The sequence below is a fragment of the Euprymna scolopes genome, chromosome 41 (assembly GCF_053919585.1).
Source record: "Euprymna scolopes isolate OS-2025 chromosome 41, ASM5391958v1, whole genome shotgun sequence".
NCBI lineage: Eukaryota > Metazoa > Mollusca > Cephalopoda > Sepiida > Sepiolidae > Euprymna > Euprymna scolopes.
The window spans coordinates 37191451-37219199 of record NC_136522.1 but is presented as its reverse complement, the minus strand read 5'-3'; the positions used below and the strand labels follow the sequence as shown (position 1 = coordinate 37219199).

At 34.6% G+C, this 27749-nt stretch overlaps 1 protein-coding gene across 9 annotated transcripts in view; it reads right to left on the bottom strand.

Moving 5' to 3' along the window:
• LOC145266477 (steroid receptor RNA activator 1-like) overlaps positions 1–27749 on the bottom strand; it is a 779488-nt gene that overhangs the window by 689392 nt on the left and 62347 nt on the right. For 2 of the 9 annotated variants that reach the window (XM_080122185.1, XM_080122177.1), the window contains one exon: positions 11201–11296. The exons of 2 other annotated variants lie outside the window; for them this stretch is intronic. Coding sequence is in view for 3 of the 7 variants with exons in the window: in XM_080122175.1 (XP_079978301.1) it covers positions 11197–11215 (19 nt within the window). In the remaining 4 variants the exon portion in view is untranslated. Of the gene's footprint in view, positions 1–1385; positions 1507–11196; positions 11297–13451; positions 13591–27749 lie in introns of those variants that run through there. 5 more of the 9 variants (XM_080122175.1, XM_080122176.1, XM_080122174.1 and 2 more) reach the window with 5 other exon arrangements.

Here is a 27749-nt window from a genome sequence, read left to right as displayed (position 1 = left end):
ATTTTTTTTATTTGACAGCCTAAATGTTTTAATGCCACTTCCAAACAATTTACCACCTAACACCCTGTAAAAACTCTCAGGCCAAATGACTTACTATTCGGCAGTTTAAATGCCTTAACATCACTTCCAACAATCTATTATTCACCTTTCATGAAAGTTTTCACACTAAATGATTTTCTATTCAAAGCAGGTGAGAATGCTACACAACAATTACGTTATCAGTCCTCATCTAAAGAAAAAAAAAAAATTATTTTTTTTTTTCCAAATTAGTACATTTCAATACAAATATTAAAATATACGAAACAGTTCCCTTTATTTATTTATTTTTTCTTCAATCAAATCACGGTTCTATCAATTTTCATCTGTTCTCTTTAATTTTAATAAAATTCTCCAACCAAACGTTCCCTTTATTTGAAGTCTAAATGTCTCACAACTAATCTCAGGCAAATCATTACTTCATGCTTAATTTATTCTTATGAGAGCTTCTATTTGTTACAAAATCAGAACGGCATCGATACCGCCGGTTTCTATTTCTCTAAGGATCGGTATACTTCTCTCAATCCCTGTTTGGTTTCTCTTTTCACAACCATTCTTCAGGTTATCTCGGCATGAGCGTCTTTTTCTCTCTCTCACTTATTTGACCTTTCTATCTCATGGTGCATTATTCTCAAGAGTTTTCCAGTTCATCAGTGGTGCACAGTGTCTGTCATGCACTGCGGACTGGGCGGAGAGATCACATATCTATGATATTCGTATTCTCGCATGCCTTTTCCATGGGATCTCACGCAGACACACCCAGTTTTTAGCAAGCTGGCGTCCTGGCGTCCCAAAAAAGAATCATTGATTCTCAGCACTTATTTCGTATTATTTTAGAAAAAGCGTGAACTCGAACTAGTAGATAAAAATATATTGTTTTTCTAGATTTCGGTGTGAATCTGAAAACCGTATCCGTCGCAAATTAATAGTTTTGGAGATATTGTTGGAATTTTTTTTGTACCAATAATGGTGCATCTCCCCCCCCCCCCGTTTACATTTATTATTTTTTATCTGGTTCTTGTATTTGATTTTTTGTATTTCGTATCTTTTTTGATTTTTAGTTTTGTACATTTTGGGTTTGTACGAAACTCCCTTTAATTTGGAGAAAACGGAAATGCTAGCTCTGTGATGACGTCACGAGCCCAGCACGAGATTCGCCCTCTTTTGAAATTCCGCCGATGTGGAGATTGGACACTCGTTTCATTGCCCGGCGCTGAAAATAGAATTTTGACAAGCCACCTTCAAAGAAGAAAACCCGGGCATGCGACGAGGTATGCTTCTGAAAACTATCTACGTTGCTACATTTTGCACGTAATTTAAGGGAGTGTAATTATTTAAAAAGAAAATACCTTATTTTACGCGACAAGGAAATTTGGAACCTCTGACAAAGAAGAAAACCTGGCAAGAATACCCCGGATATGCAACGCGGCCATACTTCTGAAATCTATCTGCGTGTCTACGGTTTGCATGCAAGTGAAGGAGAGAAAATTCTAGAAGGACTTTAAACGAGAAAAAAAAAAAAGGCACGTGCCTGACTGGCTTTCAATTTGTGAGTACGCTCCTAAAATTTACTACATATGAGAGTGTGATAAGAAACTACTATTTTGAATCTTATTATTGTATTCGTTCATGGATACGACATCTTCATTATAAGAAACAGTGTTAATTTTTTTCATTATATGTTACCTTGGCGTTTTTTAAATTTAATGCCCCAAAGCCAAAAATTTGCAACTAATTTTATTGTGAATAAAATCTCTTCTTCGTTTCAAAGCAAGACCATTATATTTTTATTCTTTACCCCCCCCCCCCCTCTATTATTTCCTGCTGTCATTTTTTTTCAGGTGAGTTACTTTAGCATCGAATTCATCTGGAAGCAAGATAAAATTCTGACATTTTGCAAATTTTTGTTCCCTTTTTTGGAACACTTTGAAAATGAATTATATTCCTTTTTTAATTGAGATACGCTTTAATTCCTTTTCTTTCAAGTTAGGATTAAATTTAACCTCTTGAAATTTCTGTTACCTCCGCTACCTGACACTATCAACTTGTCTCTTAGATTCGTACGACTACTGTGAATTTCTTCCATTATTTAAAGGCATATTCCAAATTTATTTTCCCTTATTTAAAAGCATTTTGTAAGTTTAATGCTTTTATTTGAAGGCATTTTGTAAATTCATATCCCTTATTTCAGAATACTTTTCAAATTAAGTATATCCTTCCTAGGTCGAGACCAGTTTTATTCTCATCCTGTCAATGCATCACTTAGCTAGAGTTAAATACACTCCTATCACTGGCCCACTTGTTGAATCTTTCTGTAACCTCACCGCACCCCACGTCTGTACTTAGAGCCGGCCCGTATAGATCTTTCAGCTACTAAATTCCCTTCCCACTTAAGTTGTAACCTAGCGCATCTGTTTACGCTCCCCTAAAACGCGACGACTACTATGTTGTCCTGAGTTTAGAAAACGTGTCATGTAATTTTGTGTGTTTCGAACATTCAACATTCGCTTGACAAAAATTCCCGAATTTAACATAGTACGTCTGTACAGGGATTGGAATATTATATTTAGCTAATTCTTGAATTTAGCATTTTTATGTACGTCTAATGTCTTTAATTATATCTGTTTAATATATTTTACGTACGCCTAGCGCACAATTTTTCATATATATTTTTCTTAATAAAAAGATTAAGCGATACGTATATACTTTCCATTTTCTCCCCTTTAGAATTGAAGTTGTAACTTTCGTAACCCTCTTTCGAAATATAATTTACATTTTATTTGCATTAGTTGAATTTCAATGGGTATTGCAATTTAAGTTGGGAGAAACTATAGCATTTTCTGTCCCTAGTCAGCGAATAAGAAATCCTACTAGACTGAGATAATTTTATTTTTCATCTTAATCCAGCGTGTTCGATAGTTTTTGGAGGCTGGATTTTCCCTACTTTAAGAAACGACTTTTATCTAACTATACCCTCGTGGGGAGCCTAGTAAATAGAGACGCTGTGTCCGAAACCGGTGTTAGGTATATGTTGGTATTTTTCCCCAATATATATATATAAAAAGGGAATGAGTATATACCCTATCTTAAGTTCTCTCACGTATACTAAATGTCTCTGGGTTGTGAATTAACCGGACAATATTATTACAGATATTGTACTATGCTTTGAAGTCTACTTTATCTAAAACTTGTTGAATTCGCACGTGTGCGATTACTTTCGTATTTTATTGTAGGAAAGGATTTCTTATACGTTGAAGATATTTATAATTTTCAATAGCGAGTTCGTACCCATTTGCTTTGCGGCCTGTGTTATTCTAAGAATTTGTAAAAATACAAGTTCCCTTTTACTTTGCTTAGCCCGTATTTACATTTGGTTGTTTGGATTCTTTCGAAGATACACATATGACATAGTGGCATGTAACCTCCCCCGACGTAGTTGTATATTTAAACTCTCTTCCCACTCTTTTCCTAGGTTACATTTCAATGAGGATATTGCTATAAAGAGTGTTAACGCTATTCTTCATTTCCAGTCAATTAACTTCCATATAGAAGTTTGCATTTTAAATCCACTTAATTTTAATTTTGAGTCATAGTGACCCTTTTAATTTGTAACTGGGGATTGTATCCCTAGATATTTTCACAACTCAATATGCTGTATTGGTCTTGTTTTGTTTGTGCTATGAGAAAGGAATTTTATGCAAATACCTTTGTAACCTTTGTGTGTGCATTTTTTTGTGTATAATTTTTGGACGCCTATTTTTGTATTTGTTTGGATTTAGTCCATATTTTTGAAAAAAACAAATGCTGCACGATGTTGGTCATTCATTCTTCCAGATTCCTTGTAAGGAAACGGAAGTTTTATTTTATCATAGTCTTAGATTTGTTGCTGTTGGAGAGGGAATTACCTAAGCCTTATTTTATGACAATGAAAGCTGATGTCAATGAATGGTTGTCATCGGTAGATAATATAACAGAATTTGTTGGGTGATCGTTCCTTGCGTGAGGACATGGACTGTTCACTAGTAGAAGCGGATGCTGTTAATGTTGTAGTGTTCTCGTCCCAGGTTCGATTCATTCTTTCGAGGTTGGAAGATGGTGTGGAGTGTGATTCCATGTGTAACCCTGTCATATTCGAAACCCCTAGGGAGATGCTTGGCAAGTTACTAACTACTAAGCCCGAAACTCCAGACTCTGAAAACTGTTTGCTGAGTGCTGGCAAGTTTGGCTTGGAACATATTGCATCACAGTTTGAAAGCAGTGTTGCAAGTGCCACTTCAGAGGATCTGTGTTGTCAGGCGCTGAAGTTTGATTTTTCTGGCGGGCAGTTTGCCAGTAATATTTTAAAGAAAAATGTATTGGGAATGAGATTCCCAGGTATCATGAATGATACCACTCGTGTCATGACTTGTTAAGTGTGGGCATGAATACTGTGAAATTTATGGAGGGATTTCCATGGGATGTTGGAATTGTTTTGCCCTCTAACCATGTGAGTTCGAAAACTCGCATATGTAGTTATTTACCACAACTTTGTCAGAATAATGAGGAACTTAATCATGACGGTGAGATATTACTCAGGTCATGTAGTTCTGACAATAGCCAGTGGTTAAAGGACAGGAGTCTATCCTGTGTGAAAGTGTCAGCTTTGTGCACTTCTTTAAGTGCTAATGTTAGCACTGAGAGAGAAATTCTCCATCAAGGGTATAGGGCAGAAAGCACTATATCCACCTGTGAACGTGTAAAAACCAAGAGGAGAATGGTTTTTGAAGAGTTACGTGAACTCAAGTTGGACTGGGGCGTCCAGATTCAGATAAAGAATCCCATGAGGGATCCTGTCGAATTTGCTAACTACATGGTGTGTAGTTCAGCTTCTCTGAGTTCCTATGAGAGTGTAGGTCATGTTGTGCAGAGAACACTTGCAGAACCTTCATTATATGAAGTTGCTCCTTTAAGTAGAACGTTTCCTGTTTTGGAGTCACATGCAGGTGTTATTGTTTTTAAATGTTTTTTGAAGATCTGCCTTGACATAGTTTACTGCAATACTGCAGTAAATTATCAAAGTCAAGCTCGATTTGTCCTGGGGTGTTTCTGAGGTGTTCAGAACCATCCTATACTTAGTTAGAAGTGAGTTTTCTGATGCTGAGATGTTTTTTGCAATGCTGAATTCAAGAAGATTGGATCTCTCCTTGATAGGAGTCTTCCATAAGTATTACATCTCCAGCTACCTGGGTGTTTCTGACACCTATACTCAATTTTGTTTGCTTGGCTATATGTATATAGCTATGCAAACGTTTAAAACTGTGATTGCCTTGAATAATTTGTGCAGGATGGGATTCAGTTTTATTTCAATCCACCAAGTTGAAGAACTTATCAAAGCATAGGGTTGATTGGATTCGTCCCTCTTGTAGCACTGGTGTTGATCTCACTGGGCTCTGAAGCTGAGATATTTTGGTGTTCGCCAGAGATCCTATAGGGATGAGGAGGTTGGATGGTAAATTATGTGAACTTCTCAAGCCTTTACACTCTTTTATATGTATGTAGTTAATTATCTGGTGGAATATTCTCTGTTCAAACTTCCTGATCATTAGTTTTAAATTTATGAATCTGGTTAGGTACTCCTCTGTTCAAACCTAAAACATGAAGGTTTTCATGTGAATTTTATAAAATAAACCTATTTGAATTTTTCTGTCTTTTTTTTCTGATATGTGTTTCCTGGAGTTCTTCTGACAATACATTGTGTGGTATATGTATATATAAAGAAAAATTTTGTATTGTAAATTTTACAGGTGTCATCCAACTGTAGGTTGACTGCCATTTCCTGTTGGAGGAGAATGTTGGAATTTTTTTTGTACCAATAATGGTGCATCTCCCCCCGTTTACATTTATTATCTTTTATCTGGTTCTTGTATTTGATTTTTTGTATTTCGTATCTTTTTTGATTTTTAGTTTCGTACATTTTAGGTTTGTACGAAACTCCCTTTAATTTGGAGAAAACGGAAATGCTAGCTCTGTGATGACGTCACAAGCCCAGCACGAGATTCGCCCTCTTTTGAAATTCCACCGACGTGGAGATTGGACACTCGTTTAATTGCCCGGCGCTGAAAATAGAATTTTGACGAGCCACCTTCAAAGAAGAAAACCCGACAAGAATACCCCGGGCATGTGACGAGGTATGCTTCTGAAAACTATCTACGTTGCTACATTTTGCACGTAATTTAAGGGAGTGTAATTATTTAAAAAGAAAATACCTTATTTTATGTGACAAGGAAATTTGGAACCTCTGACAAAGAAGAAAACCTGGCAAGAATACCCCGGATATGCAACGCGGCCATACTTCTGAAATCCATCTGCGTGTCTACGGTTTGCATGCAAGTGAAGGAGAGAAAATTCTAGAAGGACTTTAAACGAGAAAAAAAAAAAAGGCACGTGCCTGACTGGCTTTCAATTTGTGAGTACGCTCCTAAAATTTACTACATATGAGTGTGATAAGAAACTACTATTTTGAATCTTATTATTGTATTCATTCATGGATACGACATCTTCATTATAAGAAACAGTGTTATCTTTTTTTATTATATGTTACCTTGGTGTTTTTTTTAATTTAATGCCCGCAAAGGGAAAAATTTGCAACTAATTTTATTGTGAATAAAATCTCTTCTTCGTTTCAAAGCAAGACCATTATATTTTATTCTTTATCCCCCCCCTCTTTTATTTCCTGCTGTCATTTTTTTTCAGATTACTTTAGCGTCAAATTTATCTGGAAGCAAGATAAAATTCCGACATTATTAATATTTTTCCAATGGATTATTTTCTTTATAAAATCAGCTATAATGGCGTTAGCCGGCTGATTATACATTCGCACAGACCGAAGAGAAATCACATTTATTTTTAAAAAAATCAGCATTTTATTAGTTTCCGTAAGTAAAAAATAAATATCACAACGCATCGTTGTAGTTGTTCACGTAATTTGGTTCTTGCGTTCACGAGCGCATGAGCATTTTCAAAGCAAATGTTCATTTTTGTTACGTAGTTTTTAATGCTTTTTAATTGATCTAAAAAATTCAGTTTTCATGAGCAGTTTACAAAAACATAACCGTTTTTCCATAAGTAACGTGCCGAAATTTATCGAGCAGAGTAATTAACATTTCACAAAAATTCTGTGTTTACATTGGCGCAACACCGCCGCCCCCGCCCCTCTCTGCCAATATAAACACAGAATTTTTGTGAAATGTTAATTACTCTGCTCGATAAATTTCGGCACGTTACTTATGGAAAAACGGTTAATTAAACTGTAGAAGCACCTGTTAAGCTATACAAGTTCTATATATGATTACCCCCCCCCCAAAAAAAAAGAACGAAAACAAAGATGTTTTTTTTTGTAAACTGGTCGTGAAAACTTACTAACAGCATTATTTTTACTATAAAATGAGATAATTTTTTTTTATGAAAATATTTCTTGTAATTTAAAATGTCCGCCATGTATACATGCACCTTGTGAAATGTCATGTGACTATCGCATATGCGTAGCGTAAATGAAGTAAGTGAAATGGCCTCTGTGGGCATGCAACTTACGCCATGATAACTGATTTTATAAAGAAAATAATCCATTGGAAAAATATTAATATCTCCGAAACTATTTGCGACGGATACAGTTTTCAGATTCTTTTTTAGCACATCGAAATCTACAAGAAAATTTTTTTTTCTAATTCGAGTTTATGCTTTTTCTAAAATTTTACCTTTATTTTTATTCTTTCAACGACCCCAAAATTCCGACATTATTTACACAACTTTAATTAATCTTTGGATTTATAGTTGTAGAAATAAATACATAAATAAATAACAACAACAAGTTATATTATTTATTTGTGACCAAGATTGATTTTTTTTATGGAGAGTGTGTTTATATATTTACAAAATTTCTTAATAAAACTATTTGGTGCTAATGCAGAGAGTGATCCGTGCTATTTTTTTAAATCGTATTTCCAAGTTTAATTAAAGTTTTATGATATGTTTTTTATTCAATTGTAAGATTAAAGTACAGAATAGCTACAAAACACCCTCCCCTCCCCATGTTAAGAATGGATTTTTAAATAATAACATTATTATTTCAGCACGGATCACTCTCTGCATGAGTACCAACTATTAAACCAAAATTTGGATTGATATTTTTATTTAAAATCAATAATAATACAAGAAAACGAGGTACTTGTACAGTTTAATCAAGACATTAAAAAATGAAAATATCGAAAAAAGTTTAAATTGTACGTATCGTTATGGAATGAAGTTCTCTGAAATAAAATTTCACTTAATTTCATCAAGTATTTTTTTTTTGTTTTTACAGCGAAAAAACAATTTGTTATGATACCGAGCAGAAGGTTCGATTTTTAGGAAGAAAAGCTAGTATTAAAGATGGGGAGGGAGTGGCGGCGCTTTAAATTGAGTTATCTCCCCGTGGCATGTTCACAAAATTCCAACATGGCTGACTCCAACCGTGGCTACTGAGAGTACGAAGAAGGCCAATGCATAAGACAATGTAACGTCACTTCCTGATTAAGTTGTAGGTATAGACAGCTTCCGGTATTCAACCACGTGGTCACGCTAATAGGCAAAAAAAATATGGCTACCGATTATCCATGGCTACCAATATGGGTTACCAATTGTCCATGTATGTTCTAAAGAGAAAGAACAATTTTCCATTTGGATAATAATTATTATAATTGCACATTGGGAGAATTTTAATCTAACAAAATATAATAAGTGAACTAGTTTTTGAAAAATAAAATGAAATATTCGACTTTCTCATTTCTCCGATAGAAATTATCGGAGAAATGAGGAAGTCGAATATTTCATTTTATTTTATTTTATTTTTTTTACTGTAAAACAAACAATTTTTATATAATATTTTCAGTCCGTTCTTTTAACAATAAATAAAACTTTTCACTGCATTTTTTTTTTTTTTTTTTTTTTAACGATCAGTGAATTTTCAATATTTGAGCACCAGGCGTAATTTGTTTCTTTGAAATATATTTAAAACTTCAAGTTTTTGTTTTTTTATAACATTTTAACTGTAAATAATTTACATGATGGGTTTGTTTTACCATACACATAGATTTGAAAAAGTTGTCAAAAAAAAAAAAAAATAAATAAAATATATCGATAAACATTGTATGATTTTCGAAACGATTACACGTTTTAAAGCGAGTAAAACCACTAAAAACCTTTCCAGATAGGTAGAAGAGTAACTTATCTTGCCTTTGATAACATTTCTCTATATAATTATAAAACTCAAATGACGTAACGAGTAATGTAACCCACTTTCCGGTTTACAACATCCGGTTGCACATAAACATTAACCCATAACAACGTAAACAAATAAACACAAATCGCTTCTTTTGCAGATTTTGACCCGCGCACTGAAATATTAACATTATTATTTCAAAATTATTATTTAACATGGGAAGAGTGGGGGTGTTTTGCAACTATTCTTTATTACAACTATACTGTCGCTATTTTCTTACAACTAAACAACTTTAACCCGTTGACAAACATAAGAACGATTATAGTAAAGCCAAGACTACTACTACTACCTATCCGTCCCTTTTCCTTCCTTCCTTTTTTTATTTTGTTTACATTTCTAGATACAAAATAGTTTTGTGAGAACGGTGAATTTATTGACACATTTACTAATCTATTTTAATATTAGTTTTATTTTATTTATTTAGGTTTTATTCTTTTGCTTCAGGTTTTAATTATTTTTTTTAGATTTTAAGTTTCTATAACTTGGTTGAAGGATTCCAATATGGGATTTTCATTCTTATATTTCTCATCGGTAGGTTCATGTGCGTTTTTGCTGTTAAATGACTTTCGTTGGCGTTCGATTCATAGGAAAATCGTGTTTAATTTTCGATTTTTGAGCGATTATTCAGAAAAATAGGTAACTTTACACGAATAGGGAGGATTTTTTTTATCATGTTTGAGTGATCCGGCTGTGATTTTTCATTTTGATATACTTTCATAGAAATGTTTCTGCTATGTCAAAAAAAACTATTTTCTTTACGTCACAAGTGTCACGCTCATACATGAATTCTATAGCTAATATAACATACTGACCCAACGGGTCATGGGTAGTCTAGTTTGTTATATATTTGTTTTTTGATAACTTTTTCAAATCTATATGTACAGTAATACAAACCCAAAATTTAATTTAACTTGGAAATAATATTTAAAATACATGTGCATACACTGCACAAGCACCCTTATTATTATCATAATAGTAATAATAATAAAAAAAGGTGTAGATGATATCGACTGGCGCCACTCCAACTAGTTGTGAATGGTTAGGGAGGATGGAAAGATCTAGATGGGACAGTACTAACCAAATCTCCACTGGAAGTGTGCAGTTCAAATCTGGTACCTTGGGAGACATTTTGTCACCCAAACCCCAGGAAACACCAATGGCCGATGCCAGTGAGAAATTAGTGACAACAGCTGTTGCTATAATATGCAATCATCTGCACAAGTGTTCAAGAGGTGGAGAACACTGGTAATCTGGGGAGACTTGTTGTCACTTGGTCTCCAGGGAACATCACAGGTTATTGCCAGTGAGCGATCACTGATGATGGCCTGTGAGACAATTAATACGCTACACATTTTGATGAAAAACATGGAAATAAAAATGGGCATAGAAGAACAGAAAACCAAAACTTTAAATATAATTTCTGTATTTAAAGTCATAGTTATTGAAATATTTCAACATATAATCTTGTGGGCAAATCCAGCTTCCCAATAAGGGGCACTCTGGATAGGAACAAAAATAAAAATTGTCTCAGTCATGAAAGATTTCTCCTCCACCGACCAAGGACAGAAAAGATAACGTGTAGCATGAAAACAGACACTACACTGTGATCTTGTTCTGAAGGCCAAAAAATATTTGTGTTTAATGTTTGTTTGTTTGCTCCCTAAATTTATAATTCAGTTTTATCAGTATTAAATTGTATATTGCTTTAAATTACTTAATTTTACATAGGTAAGATTTATATTTTATACTGAATTAAGTTCAGTTTCAGTATTAATCGAACTGTGTTCCTTTTCCTTTTAAAAAAATGTTTTATTGCTCTTTTTCAAATAGCTCTCATATAGTACTGACAGTCTGACAAATCTTACCTACATTGCTTGCAGGCATTTTTCAGTTAACAGGCTTCTTCTTACTCTTGGGGTGGTGGCCGTGCTCCAACGCGCTCTCATAAAAAAACGTGTTTTTCTGCTGCAAAAAAAAAAAAGAGTGACCTGCCCTTGGATTTTTGTCTATTTTATTCCGTTCAAATGTAAAATAAATTTATTTTATTCCGCTCAAATGTAAAATACATTTATTTTATTCCGTTCAAATGTAAAATACATTTATTTTATTCCGTTCAAATATAAAATACATTTATTTTATTCCGTTCAAATGTAAAATACATTTACTTTATTCCGTTCAAATGTAAAATACATTTATTTTATTCCGTTCAAATGTAAAATACATTTATTTTATTCCGTTCAAATGTAAAATGAATTTTATTCCGTTCAAATGTAAAATACATTTATTTTATTCTGTTCAAATGTAAAATACATTTATTTTATTCCGTTCAAATGTAAAATACATTTATTTTATTCCGTTCAAATGTAAAATACATTTATTTTATTCCGTTCAAATGTAAAATGAATTTTATTCCGTTCAAATGTAAAATGAATTTTATTCCGTTCAAATGTAAAATGAATTTTATTCCGTTCAAATGTAAAATACATTTATTTTATTCTGTTCAAATGTAAAATACATTTATTTTATTCTGTTCAAATGTAAAATACATTTATTTTATTCCGTTCAAATGTAAAATACATTTATTTTATTCCGTTCAAATGTAAAATGAATTTTATTCCGTTCAAATGTAAAATGAATTTTATTCCGTTCAAATGTAAAATGAATTTTATTCCGTTCAAATGTAAAATAAATTTATTTTATTCCGTTCAAATGTAAAATGAATTTTATTCCGTTCAAATGTAAAATAAATTTATTTTATTCCGTTCAAATGCAAAATAAATTTATTTTATTCCGTTCAAATGTAAAATAAATTTATTTTATTCCGTTCAAATGTAAAATACATTTATTTTATTCCGTTCAAATGTAAAATAAATTTATTTTATTCCGTTCAAATGTAAAATACATTTATTTTATTCTGCTCAAATGTAAAATAAATTTATTTTATTCCGTTCAAATGTAAAATAAATTTATTTTATTCCGCTCAAATGTAAAATAAATTTATTTTATTCCGTTCAAATGTAAAATGAATTTTATTCCGTTCAAATGTAAAATGAATTTTATTCCGCTCAAATGTAAAATAAATTTATTTTTTTCCGCTCAAATGTAAAATAAATTTATTTTTTTCCGCTCAAATGTAAAATAAATTTATTTTTTTTCCGCTCAAATGTAAAATAAATTTATTTTTTTCCGCTCAAATGTAAAATAAATTTATTTTATTCCATTCAAATGTAAAATGAATTTTATTCCGTTCAAATGTAAAATTTATTTTAATCTGTTCAAATGTAAAATACATTTATTTTATTCTGTTCAAATGTAAAATACATTTCTTTTATTCCGTACAAATGTAAAATAAATGTTTAATAATGTTTTCGTTTGTTTTATTTTATTTCATTCAAATGGAAAATAAATTAAAAGAAAGGGAAAATCCTCCCCCTACCTTTATGCGCCTAATTGCTATAGTGAGCTTGCCCATTTCCTTAGTCGAATTGAGCTTCCCGAACTGTTATCTTAGCGGGAGACTGGAACGTATTCCTAGATCCCGAGTTAGATCGCTTGGGATTAAGATCTAGGGGCAATAACTAAGATTGGGATGCTATCCTTTTTCGGAATTTTCTTGATAAGTTTGATCTCATTGACAAGTTCCAGAATAAAAGGCCCGTGATGTAGTTTGGACTTGGACAGGTAGCCATGGTTCCGGCACGGTACAACTTTCGAGTTATATCGACTGGTTCTTAGTTAGGCGAGTCGATGTGGGAGTATTAGATTGTCCAAGTTTCCATAACATAGTTTGCTTGAATCACCGACTTGTTGGCGTTTGGCTAAACTTAGATAGACCTAAGCCTAAGCTGACCAGTTACTAGAAGCTCAACATATCGTTGTTTGATGTGCAGGCCTACCGGGATGGGTTACTACTAACTCTACAGCGGGAATTGATGGGAGCTGTTATTGGGAATAAGTGGTGGGCCAATCTTAAGGATGCCATTAGGTCCTTTTCTGCCAATTTTAGCAAACGACTCCACCAAGAATCTAGGGCAGGTAAAGCAACACTAGAGACTAGTTTAGATCGGGCGGTGGAGGAGGGGGATAGTGTTAATGCAAACATAATTAAAACTCAGCTTACCTCCTTGACTGAAAAGGAACACCAAGCGATTAGGACTAGGTTAAAAGGAATGCCCAGAAGGTAACAAACATGGTCGCTGAATTGCGTGCAGAGGAGCTTCAACAAGCGGCGCATCAGCACATCACACAAGTCACGTTACCGGATGAACAAACCGTGACCCCAAACAAAGGTGTTCTGAAGGCGTGTAGGTCGAACTTTCCGGAGCTTTTTACCAGGGATCCCAGTCTGTCATTGGAACAGTACGACACCTATTTGGCTGACTTTCCTCGCCTGTCAGCGACTGAAGTGGCTAGGTGCGAAGGGAGTATAATGGAGGATGATGTCACAGAGACCTTGAAGCGGGTTGGTCTTAACAAGTCTCCGGGGATCGATGATCTGCCTTACGAAGTGTATTTGAGGATGTTGCACATCTTTGTTCCCTTGCTGGCAGTTTTATTTAACTCATGGTTGAAGAATGGCTCAATACCCAACCACTTTACCATGGGTATCCTGAAGCTGTTACGCAAAAAGAAAGATGGTGGGTGTAATATACTTATTCATGTTATGACTAAAGTAAGAGTCTTATTAAAAGAGTGAGATGAGAGTCTTGTTATTGTATCTTAGAGAGAGATGCTTATCTTAGAGAGAGAGATGTTCTTGTAAGAGAGATTTATTAAGAGGGATGTTGAAAGACTCAGAGAGAGATTGTTTGTTTATAAGAGAGATTGTTCATGTTATAATTCTTTTATAATAAATGTTCATTCCTTATATGTGTAGAATGGAAGAAGAAGAAGGGGAAGCTCTTTGAGTGAAGGGGATAGTGTTCAGACAGTCTTAGTGTAGATATGCTGATGTTGATTCACATTGTGGATATGAGATGTCGAGACGTGTATGTAATGACATTTTATAACACAGATATATAATACAATTTACCTTTTTGTAGGAATCACAAACATAAGACGACGTTCTACAAAAATACAGATGAGTTTATTCTTCACACGACCGGCCGTGATTTTCATCATCAAGAATTCAAAGCTTCCCCATTCCCCAATTTTTCGGCCTTGTGCCAAATTTTTCTTTAAAAATCTTACAATTTTTATTGGAAATAAATAATCTTTTTTGACCTCAGCTGGAAATTGGAACTTCCGGTGTAACGCCCACAATGGCAATCACTGAAGGCCATCCCACTTCTGTTTCACGTTACCCTTTGAATATTGTCTTCTTCCCGGACATCCCAAGACAGCGGTGAGAATTTAGCATTCAATTCCATTATATGACGAAGCAGAACTGTTAACCGTCCACACGAAAGGAGCCAGAATTGTGGGATGAGATTGTAGTGGACTGGTGGATATATTATACATAGCCCCCAGTCATACAAAATAGGAAAAATGAATTGTTTTAAAGAAGAAATGAACGTGTTAAATTGAATTAAACGAACTAGAATTTATTTTGTGAAGAAACAAATGAAAGAAAAGGGTACAGCACGTGTTTAGTTTGGCGTGCGTCTCTCGCTGTTAACTGGTGAGAAGGAAAGTCTATTGTTGTAGAGAGAGAAAGTCAATCCAGTTTGGCGTGCGTCTCTCGCTGTTAGCTGGTGAGAGGGAAAGTATTGTTGTAGAGAGAGAGAGGGAAAGTCAATCCAGGCCATGGAGATAGAAAGTGGGTAAGGTGTACGTACTATCTGTTGGCTCTTGCCCCACACACAGTAGTAGGTAGCGTGAGGTGCACGCGCCCCGAAAGGGAGCGGTTGGTCCGTCGACCGCTCAGCTCGGGAACCAAATGGAAAAGGAGGAAACAGCTCAGGTCTCTTGCTTTTGTAGTTGTTTCCGGTGGTCTTTTGCGCATATGTGGATTTCCTTTAAAGGGAAGTGACGTTGTCCATGTGTGCTTACGTGTGTGCATGTTAGCGTGTGTGTGTATGCACGTGAACGTGAATATATGTATGTGTGTGTACATGCGCACATGTTTGTGTGCGCCTATGTGTATGAAAAGAAACGTGGTTTGAAATGTGAACGTATGTTTTGTGTGAGACTAGAAAATCTCGCACAAGACCATCTGTTATCTGAACTCAGATAAGTTCTAGTGAACCACGTTTCGCAAATCTTTAATCATCTTCATCATTCTGTACAATAGTCCGTTTTCACTTTACATTATATTTCATTTTACTCACCCAGTAAAATTGCTTAAATATCAATTGTTTGATTGTTTTCCCTTCTTTCAAACTGTCGTCATATTTTTAAGAACTTTTCTGCTGATTTGTTGTTGTATTCTCATGTGTGAGAATTGGACTTTATTTCAGGGAAAATTAATCCCAACATTTTGTGAAACATGATGCGAAATTGGCGACTGGTTTGTAGAGAAAAAAAGATATTCATATATACAAATATTATTTTCAACCTGACGTGTTTATTCAAAAAGACTTGTTTGAATGTTTATTAAAAAAAACTGTTTCTAAAAACTTTTCTAACAAAAGGTCTTGTTTGAATATTTTATTTAAAAGGAAAAAAAACCAACTCTTCTAACGGAAAAAATATCTGGTTTTAGATTAGAGGGAAATATATTCATCTTAAAAAATATTAATAATAAATTGTTCCACATGCTCAATTGATCAACATCGTCTATCCTTTTGCACTTCAAAATGAAACTATATATATATAACCACATGGGCAACGAAATAAGTTTGTTTTTTAACAAAAAAATATTTATAATCATTCTTCGTATTGCAAAAAAAAAAAAAAAAATAGAAACTACCCCCTCCCCCATTTATGGCGGGAACTACGTGGATTTGAAAAAAAAAGGGAGCCAACTATTTTGAATTTTGTTTCGTTTTTGTTTATTTGTGTTCATTTTCACAGGAAAGCAAAGTAATATGAACTTTCTAACCTCAGTCATAGGAGGAAGAAAAAATAAAACTTGACTGCAACAACTTGAACATTTTCTCTCTTAGGGTGATTCCCCCCTCCCCCAACATTATCCTTGTGGGGAGGCAAGTAAATAAGAACTTGTACGCAGAAGTACTGGAGAAAAAAAAGAAAATTTATACTTTTTTGCTTAAAAACCAATTTTTAAAAAATTATGGAGTTTACAAAAGCAAAAGACATCAGTAATCTCATCGTCTCTCGAGGTTTTTTTAAGAGACAAATAAACCTTGATTTGAACGATCTTGCAGCCTTAGAAAACCTAACGCGGGTTCATTTCCAGAGAGATGAAAAGAATATCGCAGCAAATCTAGCTGAAATTGCAAATATAAATAAAAAATATACAAAGCATGCCACAAGTCAGAATTAGACCTCAAATCGAGCGGTTTCTTGGATGACGAAAACCAGGAAAGAAGTTTCTACAATGAAGCGAACAAGCAACTCGACAACATGAGGATCTCACTGTCTCCGTCAAACACTGTGGCTACAAAGGATGCCACTGGATCACTAAACCAAGATCAGGCCTTTGTGTCACTGCCCCAACTAACTTGTGCTAAATTCAGTGGTAACAAGCCGGACAAATTTTAATTCAAAAACTTTCCTTCACAGTTCTATAACTGTGTCAACTCTGTCTCTTCCGAGAAAGCAAAGTTGCCCCTGTTGAAGAGCTACTTAACTGGATTTTTTCCCATCTAACTTTTGAAAATAGCAATTACAGAGTAGCGATAGACTTGCTGACTGATGAATTTCTAGACATACCATTCATCGTCGACGAAATCTTCAAACAGTTATTAGATACATCTGCAAAATATGACCTCAATTTCACAAATATGAAACAGTTTTTGTCTGAAATGAGGGCTAACTTGTCAGAATTAAGATCGTCATATGATCTAGATTTTTTTAAAGAAAATACACCAGGATTTAAATTTGTCAGCCACATAATTTTTTCTAAGTTACCGAGTGTTCTCCAGAGGGAGTTGGTTCACAAAACAGGCACCAATTACCCAACACTGACCGATATGAAAATTACAATGAGGCCATCATTAGTGAAAACTGGCACGAGGAAAACCTCTGGTCACTTCTATCCAAATAAAGATGATATAAAACCACGTTCTTGGGATACCAAAAAAAGAGACTCTCACAGGGAGGGAGAAAATACTTCCACATTGGAAAACTTTGCCACAATGACAAAACGACTTTATGGTTTCTGTAAACTCTGCTCAACAGAAGGTCACTCTATGAGTCGTTGCAAGGAATGTCCGAATATGCAGTCAAAGAAAAACAGATGCAGAGAACTCAACCTACGTCTCACATGTACCGGCTCAGGCCATAAAAGCAAAGATTGTCCAGGAAAACAAAACAAGCTACCATTTAAATGTGCACAGTGTGATTCCAGAAGGCATGTTACTCCTCTTTGTGAGGAGGAAGGGAAGAGAGAAAAGCCAGCCTCATCCACCAATGTATGTGCCAGCAGTCACTCCCTGAACCAATATTTTATATTGCTGATAGTGTCTATTACAGTGTCCAAGAGAAAACGAAAAGAAAAATTTAATTGTTTGTTCAACACGGGCAGTCAAAGATCATACATTTCAAAGAAAATAATTAAAAAATTAAAATGCTCACAAGAACATTTAACTCCTTTGGAATATGAAGTGAAAACATTTTGGGGCACAAAAAAAAAAAAAAAAAAAAAAGAAACTTGATATGGTCGTTCTAGGAGTTCTTATGGACAAGGAACGCACTCTGCCCTTGCCAATTCTGGTGGACGACAATTTTGATATAAACTTCAAAATTGAAAACTTTAGAGAAGTAAAAAACAATCTCAAAGCATCAAAATACAAATTAGCCTTCCTGGACAAAGTTGACGACCATATACGTGTCCATGGGTTTATAGTAGTTGACATCATTCAATTTATGAAAGATGTTAAATTGATCAAGTGCATGCGAGATAGAGCATGGTCCTTCTCTACAGGAATTTCACCATTAGGCAACAGCCTACATTTTCTAAACAGAGGACAAACACCTCTGGAGGAAGCGAAAGCAAAAGAGAACAACTACCACTCTGTAATAACTGCTTATTCGTCATGTTCTGAGGCCCGGGTGGATTTTGTTTTAAATCCAAAAAAGAATTACCCAGATCCATTTCCCGAATTGATAAATTTTCAGACTATATATGGATTCCCTACAGACCCGTAATTAAAACAGACGAATAGTCCACAACAAAAATAAGACCAGTATTCAACTGTTCACTAAAAACATGAAATGGATGTTCACTGAACGAAGCTGCGTATCCTGGAATTAATCTAATGAATGACTTGCTCGAGCTCTTGTTGCTATTCAAAAACCAATAAATATGTTCTGCTAGCAGACATCAGCAAGGCATTCTTGATGATCAGACTCAACTCTGAGAAGGATAAAAACAGATTCTGCTTTTTTTTCTGAAGGAAGGGGACAATCTCGTTTGCTTCAGATATACAACATTAATCTTTGGCTTTAATGCCAGCCTCTTCATACTCTTGTATGTTCTGCAATATCATGCGGAACAGTTTGAAGATGACATGTGCACAAAAATGATAAAAAAATAATTTTACATGGACAATCTATGTAAAACCAGCAATTCTCCAGAAGAATTACACAAATTGTATATAGAAGTAGTTCATCGCCTACAGAAAGGTGGCTTTGATTTAAGATCATGCAACTCGAATTGTCAATTACTCAAATCGCAAATGGAGAAGGATGACAGAATTGTTCAACATGATAGCGATTGAGAAAAGGTTCTAAATATAATCCAAAATTAGACACCTTGAAAATCTCTAACACAGAGATTGACAACAGTGTAGATAGCAAAAGAGGTGTGTTGTCTCAAACAGCTAAAGTCTTTGATCCCTTATCTCTGTGTATCCCCGTGACGGTCAGAGCAAACGTACTCCTGTGTGAGTTATGGTCCCTAAAACTAGACTGGGATGAAGTGATGTTGGACCCCTTATGGGAACATTGGTCCTCCTTGGCAGGGGATCTGGCAGGTCTAAGTGACTTGAAATTTCCAAGACAAGCAATTAACCAGGACAGCCCAGCAACTGTGCATTTTTTGTGATGCATCACCTAATGCCTATGGATTAGTGGTGTATGGAGTGCAGAATGGAAAATCAAACTTTGTATTCGCTAAAGCTAAGGTGGCACCCATGAAAGTAAAAACACATGGAATTATTAGCATCTTACCTAGCTGTGAAAACATTGCCCAACCTATTAAAAACTTACAATCATGTAAAAATAAATGATATATACATTGCTGTTGACACCCAAGTGGTCTTGTCATGGTTACTATCTGAAAACATTAAGACAAAAAGCCAGTACACCAGGAACCGATTGAAAGATCTGCGTCAAATAAAGCAGGAAATCAAACAGAAATATTCGTTAGACATATGTTCCCTCAGCAGAAAATCCAGCGATCCTTTGCCACGAGGGATCTCTCTGGATCATCACGTCCAAAATGGTTAGCAGTAAACCCCATCAATTGGCCTAAATGTAGTCTGGACTGCTTGAGCTCCAAAAACAAGGAGATAGTCCAATAGTCGGTGCTACCCACTATGGTTTCAGACTCTAAGGTAGAACCCATTATATCATATAAACGATACTCAAAGTTGTCAAAGCTAATAAAGCCCACAACATTTTTTTTTTTTTTTTTACAAAGGCATCACCACATTATCAAGGCCCAGAGGCCACAAGGATAAGGGTTAAAGAGTGTACAGTAGAAATTGGTCAATATAGTAATCATTAGTAATGAAAATTTGGTAAATTTGATAACTTATATGGAACGGCTCATCAAGAACTTATTTACTTTAGACTTGAACACAACCATATTGTAGTCAGCCGGAAAGCAGGAAAACGGAAGACAATTCCACAGGCGTGCAGTTCTAAGAAAGAAGCTTTGTTCATGGAATCTACATTTAGGTTTAGGCACAGATAAAGAGTGGGGGAAATTATTGATAGTGTTTACAGCTAGACGAGTGTTTCTTGTGAAAGTTTGGCGAGGGGGGACCATAGATTGAAGCTCAGTTGAACACTTTCCATGAAAATAACGATAAAGCAGAGACAAACTCGCAACATCTCTTTTGTGAGAAAGAGGTTGCAGGGAAGGGAAAAGGACATCCCCTACTCGTCTACGAAGTCTATTTTGAACTCTATCAAGGCAGGACAAGTCCTTTCTAGCAGCTCCTGCCCAGATATAGCAACAGTACTCCATCCTTGGACGTACCTGGCTCTTATATAGATAGAGAATAGCATCAGCAGTGAGATATCTACCGGATCAATAGAAAGATCCCACCATTTTTCCAGCGGCCTTCGCAACAGATTTGATATACGTGTTCCATTTAAGATCAGGAGTAATGGTCAAGCCCAGAAGCTTGTCAAAACTTGAGGCCTCCTGAAGACGAGAGCCATTCATTTCAATTGATGACAAATGTGGATTAGAATGTTGATGATGTAAAGAGAGAAGCTTGGTTTTAGATGCATTAAAAGTAACCAGCCACTTCTTTCCCCATTGTACTACGTGCTCAAGATCAGAGGAGAGAGAATTGGAGAGAACTTGGTCGTTTACTGTCTTAGATGTGGTACCATAAATGGTAGTGTCGTCAGCATAAATGTCTACAAATGATGTAAGGATATGATTTGGAAGATCATTAATGTAGATCAGGAAAAGAGTTGGGCCCAGGATGGATCCCTGAGGGACACCGGCATTAATACTGTGAGCTTCTGATTTTTGCCCCTCAACTACTACTCTTATGAACCTATCAGAAAGAAATGATTTAATAATTGAGAAGACTTTTCCAGCTATACCATAGCTAGCGATCTTATGAAGTAAACCTTTATGCCATACCCTATCAAAGGCCTTAGATATGTCAAGAGCAATTGCCCTAGAAATATTGCCACCGTCGAGAGATTTGCTAATCCTATGCGATATAACTGTAAGGACATCTGCTGTAGATGTGTTCAAATTTAAAAATATACTAAAACGCAATGATCCGACCCCAAATCGCGATCACTGTGCAAAGATACATCTTTTTAAAACTATGCAGCAGCAAACCTTCCAGAAGGAAATCGCCTTAAAAATCCCAAGGACAACCCTCCTGAGCTCACTAATGATCTCAATCTATTCTTGGATGCAGAAGGGATATTAAGAACAGATGGCAGGATAGCCTAATCTTCAATTTATGAATACGAATTGATCCATCCTATTTTATTGGCTAAGCATCATCATCATCATCATTAACAGAACTAGTAATCAACGATTGCCATGATAAATGTAAGCATCTTGGCATTGGGGAAACTTTAACTAAATTGAAGCTCTCCAGATTTTGGGTGCGCCAGGCAAGACAGGCAGTAAAGAAGGTATTGCCAAAATGCTTCATGTGTAAAAGATTCAACAACTTGGCTTTCAAATACCCTAAAATAACAAATCTGCCAAAGCACAGGGTTAACTTCATAAATCCTTTCCAACAGACAGGAATAGATTACACAAGTCATTTGTGGGTCAAACAAGATGAAAAGTGCAAAAAGATGTACTGATCTTCACTTGCCTAAATGTAAGGGCAATCCACATAGAGCTTGTGGAAGACATGCCTGCAGCAGCCTTTGTCCAAGCTTTGATCAGATTCACCAACACTCATGGCGTACCGGCTTACATTTACAGCGACAACGCCAGATCATTTGATGCTGCATTAGGAGATGTGGTGAAACATCATGTGCAATCTTCTGAGTTTGGAAGAAATTCAACAGCTGCATAATCAAACATGTTAAAATACACCTGTACTCACCTTGGGTAGGAAGCACATGGGAGCGCTTGATACAGGTGGTGAAAGCATCAGTCGAGCCCAAGTCAAATACTTTGAGCTCTTGACATTTCTTAGCAACATACAAAATGCAGTAAACTCAAAGACCTCTCACTTACATCGGAAAATGATCTCCAAATAATATCCCCAATTGTTTCTTACGTCCTAATGTAAACAGTGGACTTGTGGTAAGATCCAAGGCTTCAGATACAATGAAAACTGACCTAACAAGAACTGATCTCATAGAGGCTTTGGAAGAGCATGAAAGAGTCTTGGAAAAATTCTGAGAATTGTGGTACAAAGAGTACTTACTCGGCCTCAGAGAAAGCTGCAAGGATATGCACCAAAGAAATTTCTCTAATAAGATAAAACTAAATGATATGATTCTTATAAAGAATCCAGCAAAGCCTAGACCTTGTTGGCAACTTGGAAGGGTAATGGAACTCTTCCCAGGAGATAACAAGATTCGATCAGTTCAAGTAAAAAGAGGAGATGGATTGATACAAACCCACTCCATAAAACATTTGTATCTATTAGAATTATCTCTCAGGCATGACTACCACCCTACCATGGCCGAAGAAAATAAATATCTCCAGCTCAACTACTGAAGAGCTGGTCACTGATGATGCCTCCGTTATAACTACTGAACGCAATCAAACATCATCACGGCCAAGGAGAACAGTTAATCGAAAAAACAGGAAAAATCACTCAGATGATCCATATATTTACTATTAAGTACAAGTTTAATTAAAAATGTACATATATATGTGTGTGTGTATATATATATATATATATATAACTTTACAAAAAAAGAAAAAAAAACTCAACTAAAAATCAATTTAAAAGCACTAACATTTCATTTTCACCCCCTCTATGATGTACATGCATGTTTATCATATACACATTACACATACTGTAACCCTCCCTTTGGACATTACTGTTAAGGCCCCTAAAAATTACATTTTCTTATTAACTGGATTTTCAAGTACCTTAATAAAATGCTATGAAATTTTCATAGCATTATTTTCCTAAGTCGGGAATGTATTGGAATTTATTTATGTAGCTCCTAACGGTGCTTGTCCCTCTTATGTCCTATGGATTGGCTAGCAGTGATCTCCTACCCCCACCTCCTTAGGGGTCACCTGTATTAAACTTGGGAGATCTTGCCTCATTCTCTTTTTCGACCCCAGCTGGAGATTGGAACTTCCGGTGTGAAGCCCATGCCGGCAGTCACTGAAGGCCATCCCACTTCTGTTTCACGTTACCCTTTGAATATTGTCTTCTTCCCGGACATCTCAAGACAGCGGTGAGAATTCAGCATTTAATTCCATTATACGACGGAGCAGAACTGTTAACCGTCCACACGAAAGGAGCCAGAATTGTGGGATGAGACCATCTGTTATCCGAACTCAGATAAGTTCTAGCGAACCACGTTTCGCAAATCGTTAATCATCTTCATCATTCTGTACAATAGTCCGTTTTCACTTTACATTATATTTCATTTTCCTCACCCAGTAAAATTGCTTAAATATCAATTGTTTGGTTGTTTTTCCTTCTTTCAAACTGTCGTCACATTTCTGATGAGAACTTTTCTGCTGATTGAGAATTGAAGTTTATTTCAGAGAAAATTAATCCCAACACCTTTTTTTTTATATTTTCTTTTTTAATATCTTGATTAAACTGTTCAAGTGCCGAAAAGGAATTATATTTTTAACTTGCAACCAAGCTCCCAAAACGAGGCACTCATTTTGTAGGAATTTTATCTTGCTTCCAGATAAATTCGACGCTGAAGTAACTAACCTGAAAAAAAAAAAAAAAAAAAAATGACAGCATGAAACAAAGGGGGGGGGGGTTAAAGAATAAAATATAAAGGTCTTGCTTTGAAACGAAGAAGAGATTTTATTCACAATAAATTTAGTTGCATATTTTTCCCTTTGCGGGCATTAAATTAAAAAAAAACGCCAAAGTAACATAATGAAAAAAAATAACATTGGTTCTCATAATGAAGATGTCGTATCCAAGAACGAATACAATAATAAGATTCAAAATAGTAGTGTCTAATCACACTCTCTTATATAGTAAATTTTAGGAACGTACTCACAAATTGAAAGCCAGTCAAGCAAGTGCCTTTTTCTTATTTTTTTCATTTAAAGTCCTTTTAGAATTTTCTCTCCTCCATTTGCATCTCCGTAGACACGCAGATGGATTTCAGAAGTATGGCCACGTCGCATATCCAGGGGTTTCTTGCCGGGTTTTCTTCTTTGTAGGAGGTTCCAAAATTCCTTGTCACGTAAAATAAAGTCCTTTTTTAAAATAACTACACTCCTTCAAAAATATGTGCAAAACCATAGTCACGTAGATAGTTTTCAGAAGTATGTCTCGTCGCATATCCGGGGTGTTCTTACCGGCTTTTCTTCTTTGAAGGAGGCTCGTCAAAATTCCATTTTTAGCGCCGGGCAATGATCGTTCTTGAAGGAGATATTGTTTTTTAAAATAAACTATAGCCCCCCCCCCCATAATATTTTTTAAAAATATTTTTAATGTTTAATGTTTTTTTTTGTTTTTGTTTTTTTTTATTAAATAAAATCGATTTTCTAAGTGTCCGTTTTCTACCTAACTGGCTAAGTTCTTAGTGGTTTAACTTATTTTAAAGCGTTTATTATGTTCATACAAAGTTAATTACAAATTTTTTTTTGTTCTTATTTTAACGAATGTTTTTTGGAGTCATAAAAACAATAAAAAAAACAAAACCCAAAAATTAAAAAACAGGGAGCGATTCGATTCTTCGTTACGCTTTTGGTTTTGTTTTTTAATTTAGATAGTTTTTTGTTGTTATGTTTTTGTTTTCTGTCATACCAAATGCACTCATGCGTTATTTAAAATTATAATTCTATCAATTATCAACATTTATTGTCGTCCTGTCAAATTTTGCAAAAATTAACTAATAAATCAAAAGCGAAATATTTTTTTGGCGCGAGAGATGCCATGTGCTAAGAATTTAGGAAAACTCGTCTCCGGAAAACTCGTCTCCGGAAAACTGGTCCCCTTTCGCTAGGTAGGAAAACTGGTCCCTTATTGAATAAATATCGATTGAAAACACATTTTATGATCGTTCTTGAAGGAGATATTGTTTTTTAAAATAGACTATAACCCCCATAATATTTAAAAAAAAATTTTTTTACTTGTTTAATGTTTTTTTTTTTTTTTTTAATAAAATCGATTTTCTAAGTGTTCGCTTTCTACCTAACTGGTTAAGTTCTTAGTGGTTTCACTTATTTTAAAGCGGTTAGTATGTTCATAAACGAGACCGCTTTTTTTATATTAATATAAAAAGAATTTATGGGTTTGTATTACTGTACACATAGATTCGAAAAAGTTGTCAAAAAACAAATATATAACAAATAAATGTTATCAAAGGCAAGATAAGTTACTTTTCTACCAAACTGGATATAATTTTCGTGTTTTTATTCAATTTAACATGTTTATTGAGCTCGAAAAGCATACAGTGTTTACCGATGTATTGGAAAATTTAAAATGGCGGCCGACTCTCTCTTTAACACGGTAAGTTCGGAAAAAGGTGTAATAAATAATAAACTAGACAAAATACTGTTTGAAATTTGCTCAATATATGTTACCGTGACATAACTTGACATATATTCGGTGGTTTTTTAATAGCATTTTCTTTAGTTTATTATTTATAACACCTTTTCTCGAACTTACCGCGTTAAAGAGAGAGTCGGCCGCCATTTTGAATTTTCCAATACATCGGTAAACACTGTATGCTTTTTGAGCTGAATAAACATGTTAAATTGAATGAAAACACGAAAATTATATCCAGTTTGGTAGAAAAGTAATTTATCTTGCCTTTGATAACATTTATTTGTTATATATTTGTTTTTTGACAACTATTTCGATTCTATGTGTACAGTAATACAAACCCGAAAATTGATTAATAAATTTATTTAGTGATTACTTTTTCTCTTAATGATTGATTTTAGAATTTTGAAGTAAAAATTAAAAAAATTAAAAATTAGTTAACGAGAGATTGTTAGCACATGACATCCCTCGCGCTCGCGCCAAAAAAAATATTTCGTTTTTAATTTATTAGTTAACTTTTGCAAAATTTGACAGGACGACAATAAATGTTGATAATTGATAAAATTATAATTTTAAATAACGCATGAGTGCATTTTGTATGAGAGAAAACAAAAACATAACAACAAAAAAACTATCATAATTAAAAAACCAAAACAAAAAGCAACGAAAAATCGAATCGCTGCCTATTTTTAAATTTTTTGGTTTTTTTTTTAATTATTGTTTTATGACTCCAAAAAACATCGTTAAAATAAGAACAAAAAAAAATTTGTAATCAACTTTGTATGAACATAATAAACGCTTTAATATAAGTGAAACCACTAAGAACTTAGCCAGTTAGGTAGAAAACAGACACTTAGAAAATCGATTTTATTTAAAAAAAAAAAAAAAACATTAAACAAGTAAAAATATTTTTTTAAAATATTAGGGGGGGGCTATAGTCTATTTTAAAAAATAATATCTCCTTCAAGAATGATCAGAAAATGTGTTTTCAATCGATATTTATTCAATAAGGGACCAGTTTTCCTATCTAGCGAAAGGGGACGAGTTTTCCGGAGACGAGTTTTCCGGAGACGAGTTTTCCGGAGACGAGTTTTCCCGGAACGAGTTTTCCGGGCACCATGTGCTAACAATCTCTCGTTAACTCATTTTTAATTTTTTAAATTTTTACTTCAAAATTCTAAAATCAATCATTCAGAGAAAAAGTAATCACTAAATAAATTTATTAATCAATTTTATGGGGGGGGGGGGGCTATAGTTTATTTTAAAAAACAATATCTCCTTCAAGAACGATCATTGCCCGGCGCTGAAAATGGAATTTTGACGAGCCTCCTTCAAAGAAGAAAAGCCGGTAAGAACACCCCGGATATGCGACGAGACATACTTCTGAAAACTATCTACGTGACTATGGTTTTGCACATATTTTTGAAGGAGTGTAGTTATTTTAAAAAAGGACTTTATTTTACACATAGATTCGAAAAAGTTGTCAAAAAACAAATATAGAACAAATCGAAGGCAAAATAAGTTACTTTTCTACCTAACTGGATATATTTTTTGTGTTTTTATTCAGTGTAACATGTTTATTCAGCTCGAAAAACATGCAGTGTTTACCGATGTATTGGAAAATTCAAAATGGCAGCCGACTCTCTTTCGGTGAGGGTACGTTTGGGAAAAGGTATTATAAATAATAAACTAGACAAAATACTGTTAGAAAACAACCGAATACATGTCAACTTATGTCACGATAACATATATTGAGCGAATTTCTAACAGTATTTTGTCTAGTTTATTATTTATAACACCTTTTCCCAAACGTACCCTCTCCGAGAAAGAGTCGGCTGCCATTTTGAATTTTCCAATACATCGGTAAACACTGCATGTTTTCCGAGCTGAATAAACATGTTGAATCTTTTTAATTTCATTTTTTGTTGGTTGTTTTTCCGAGGGAGATATACCCCCCCCCTCTCTAAATTATATTT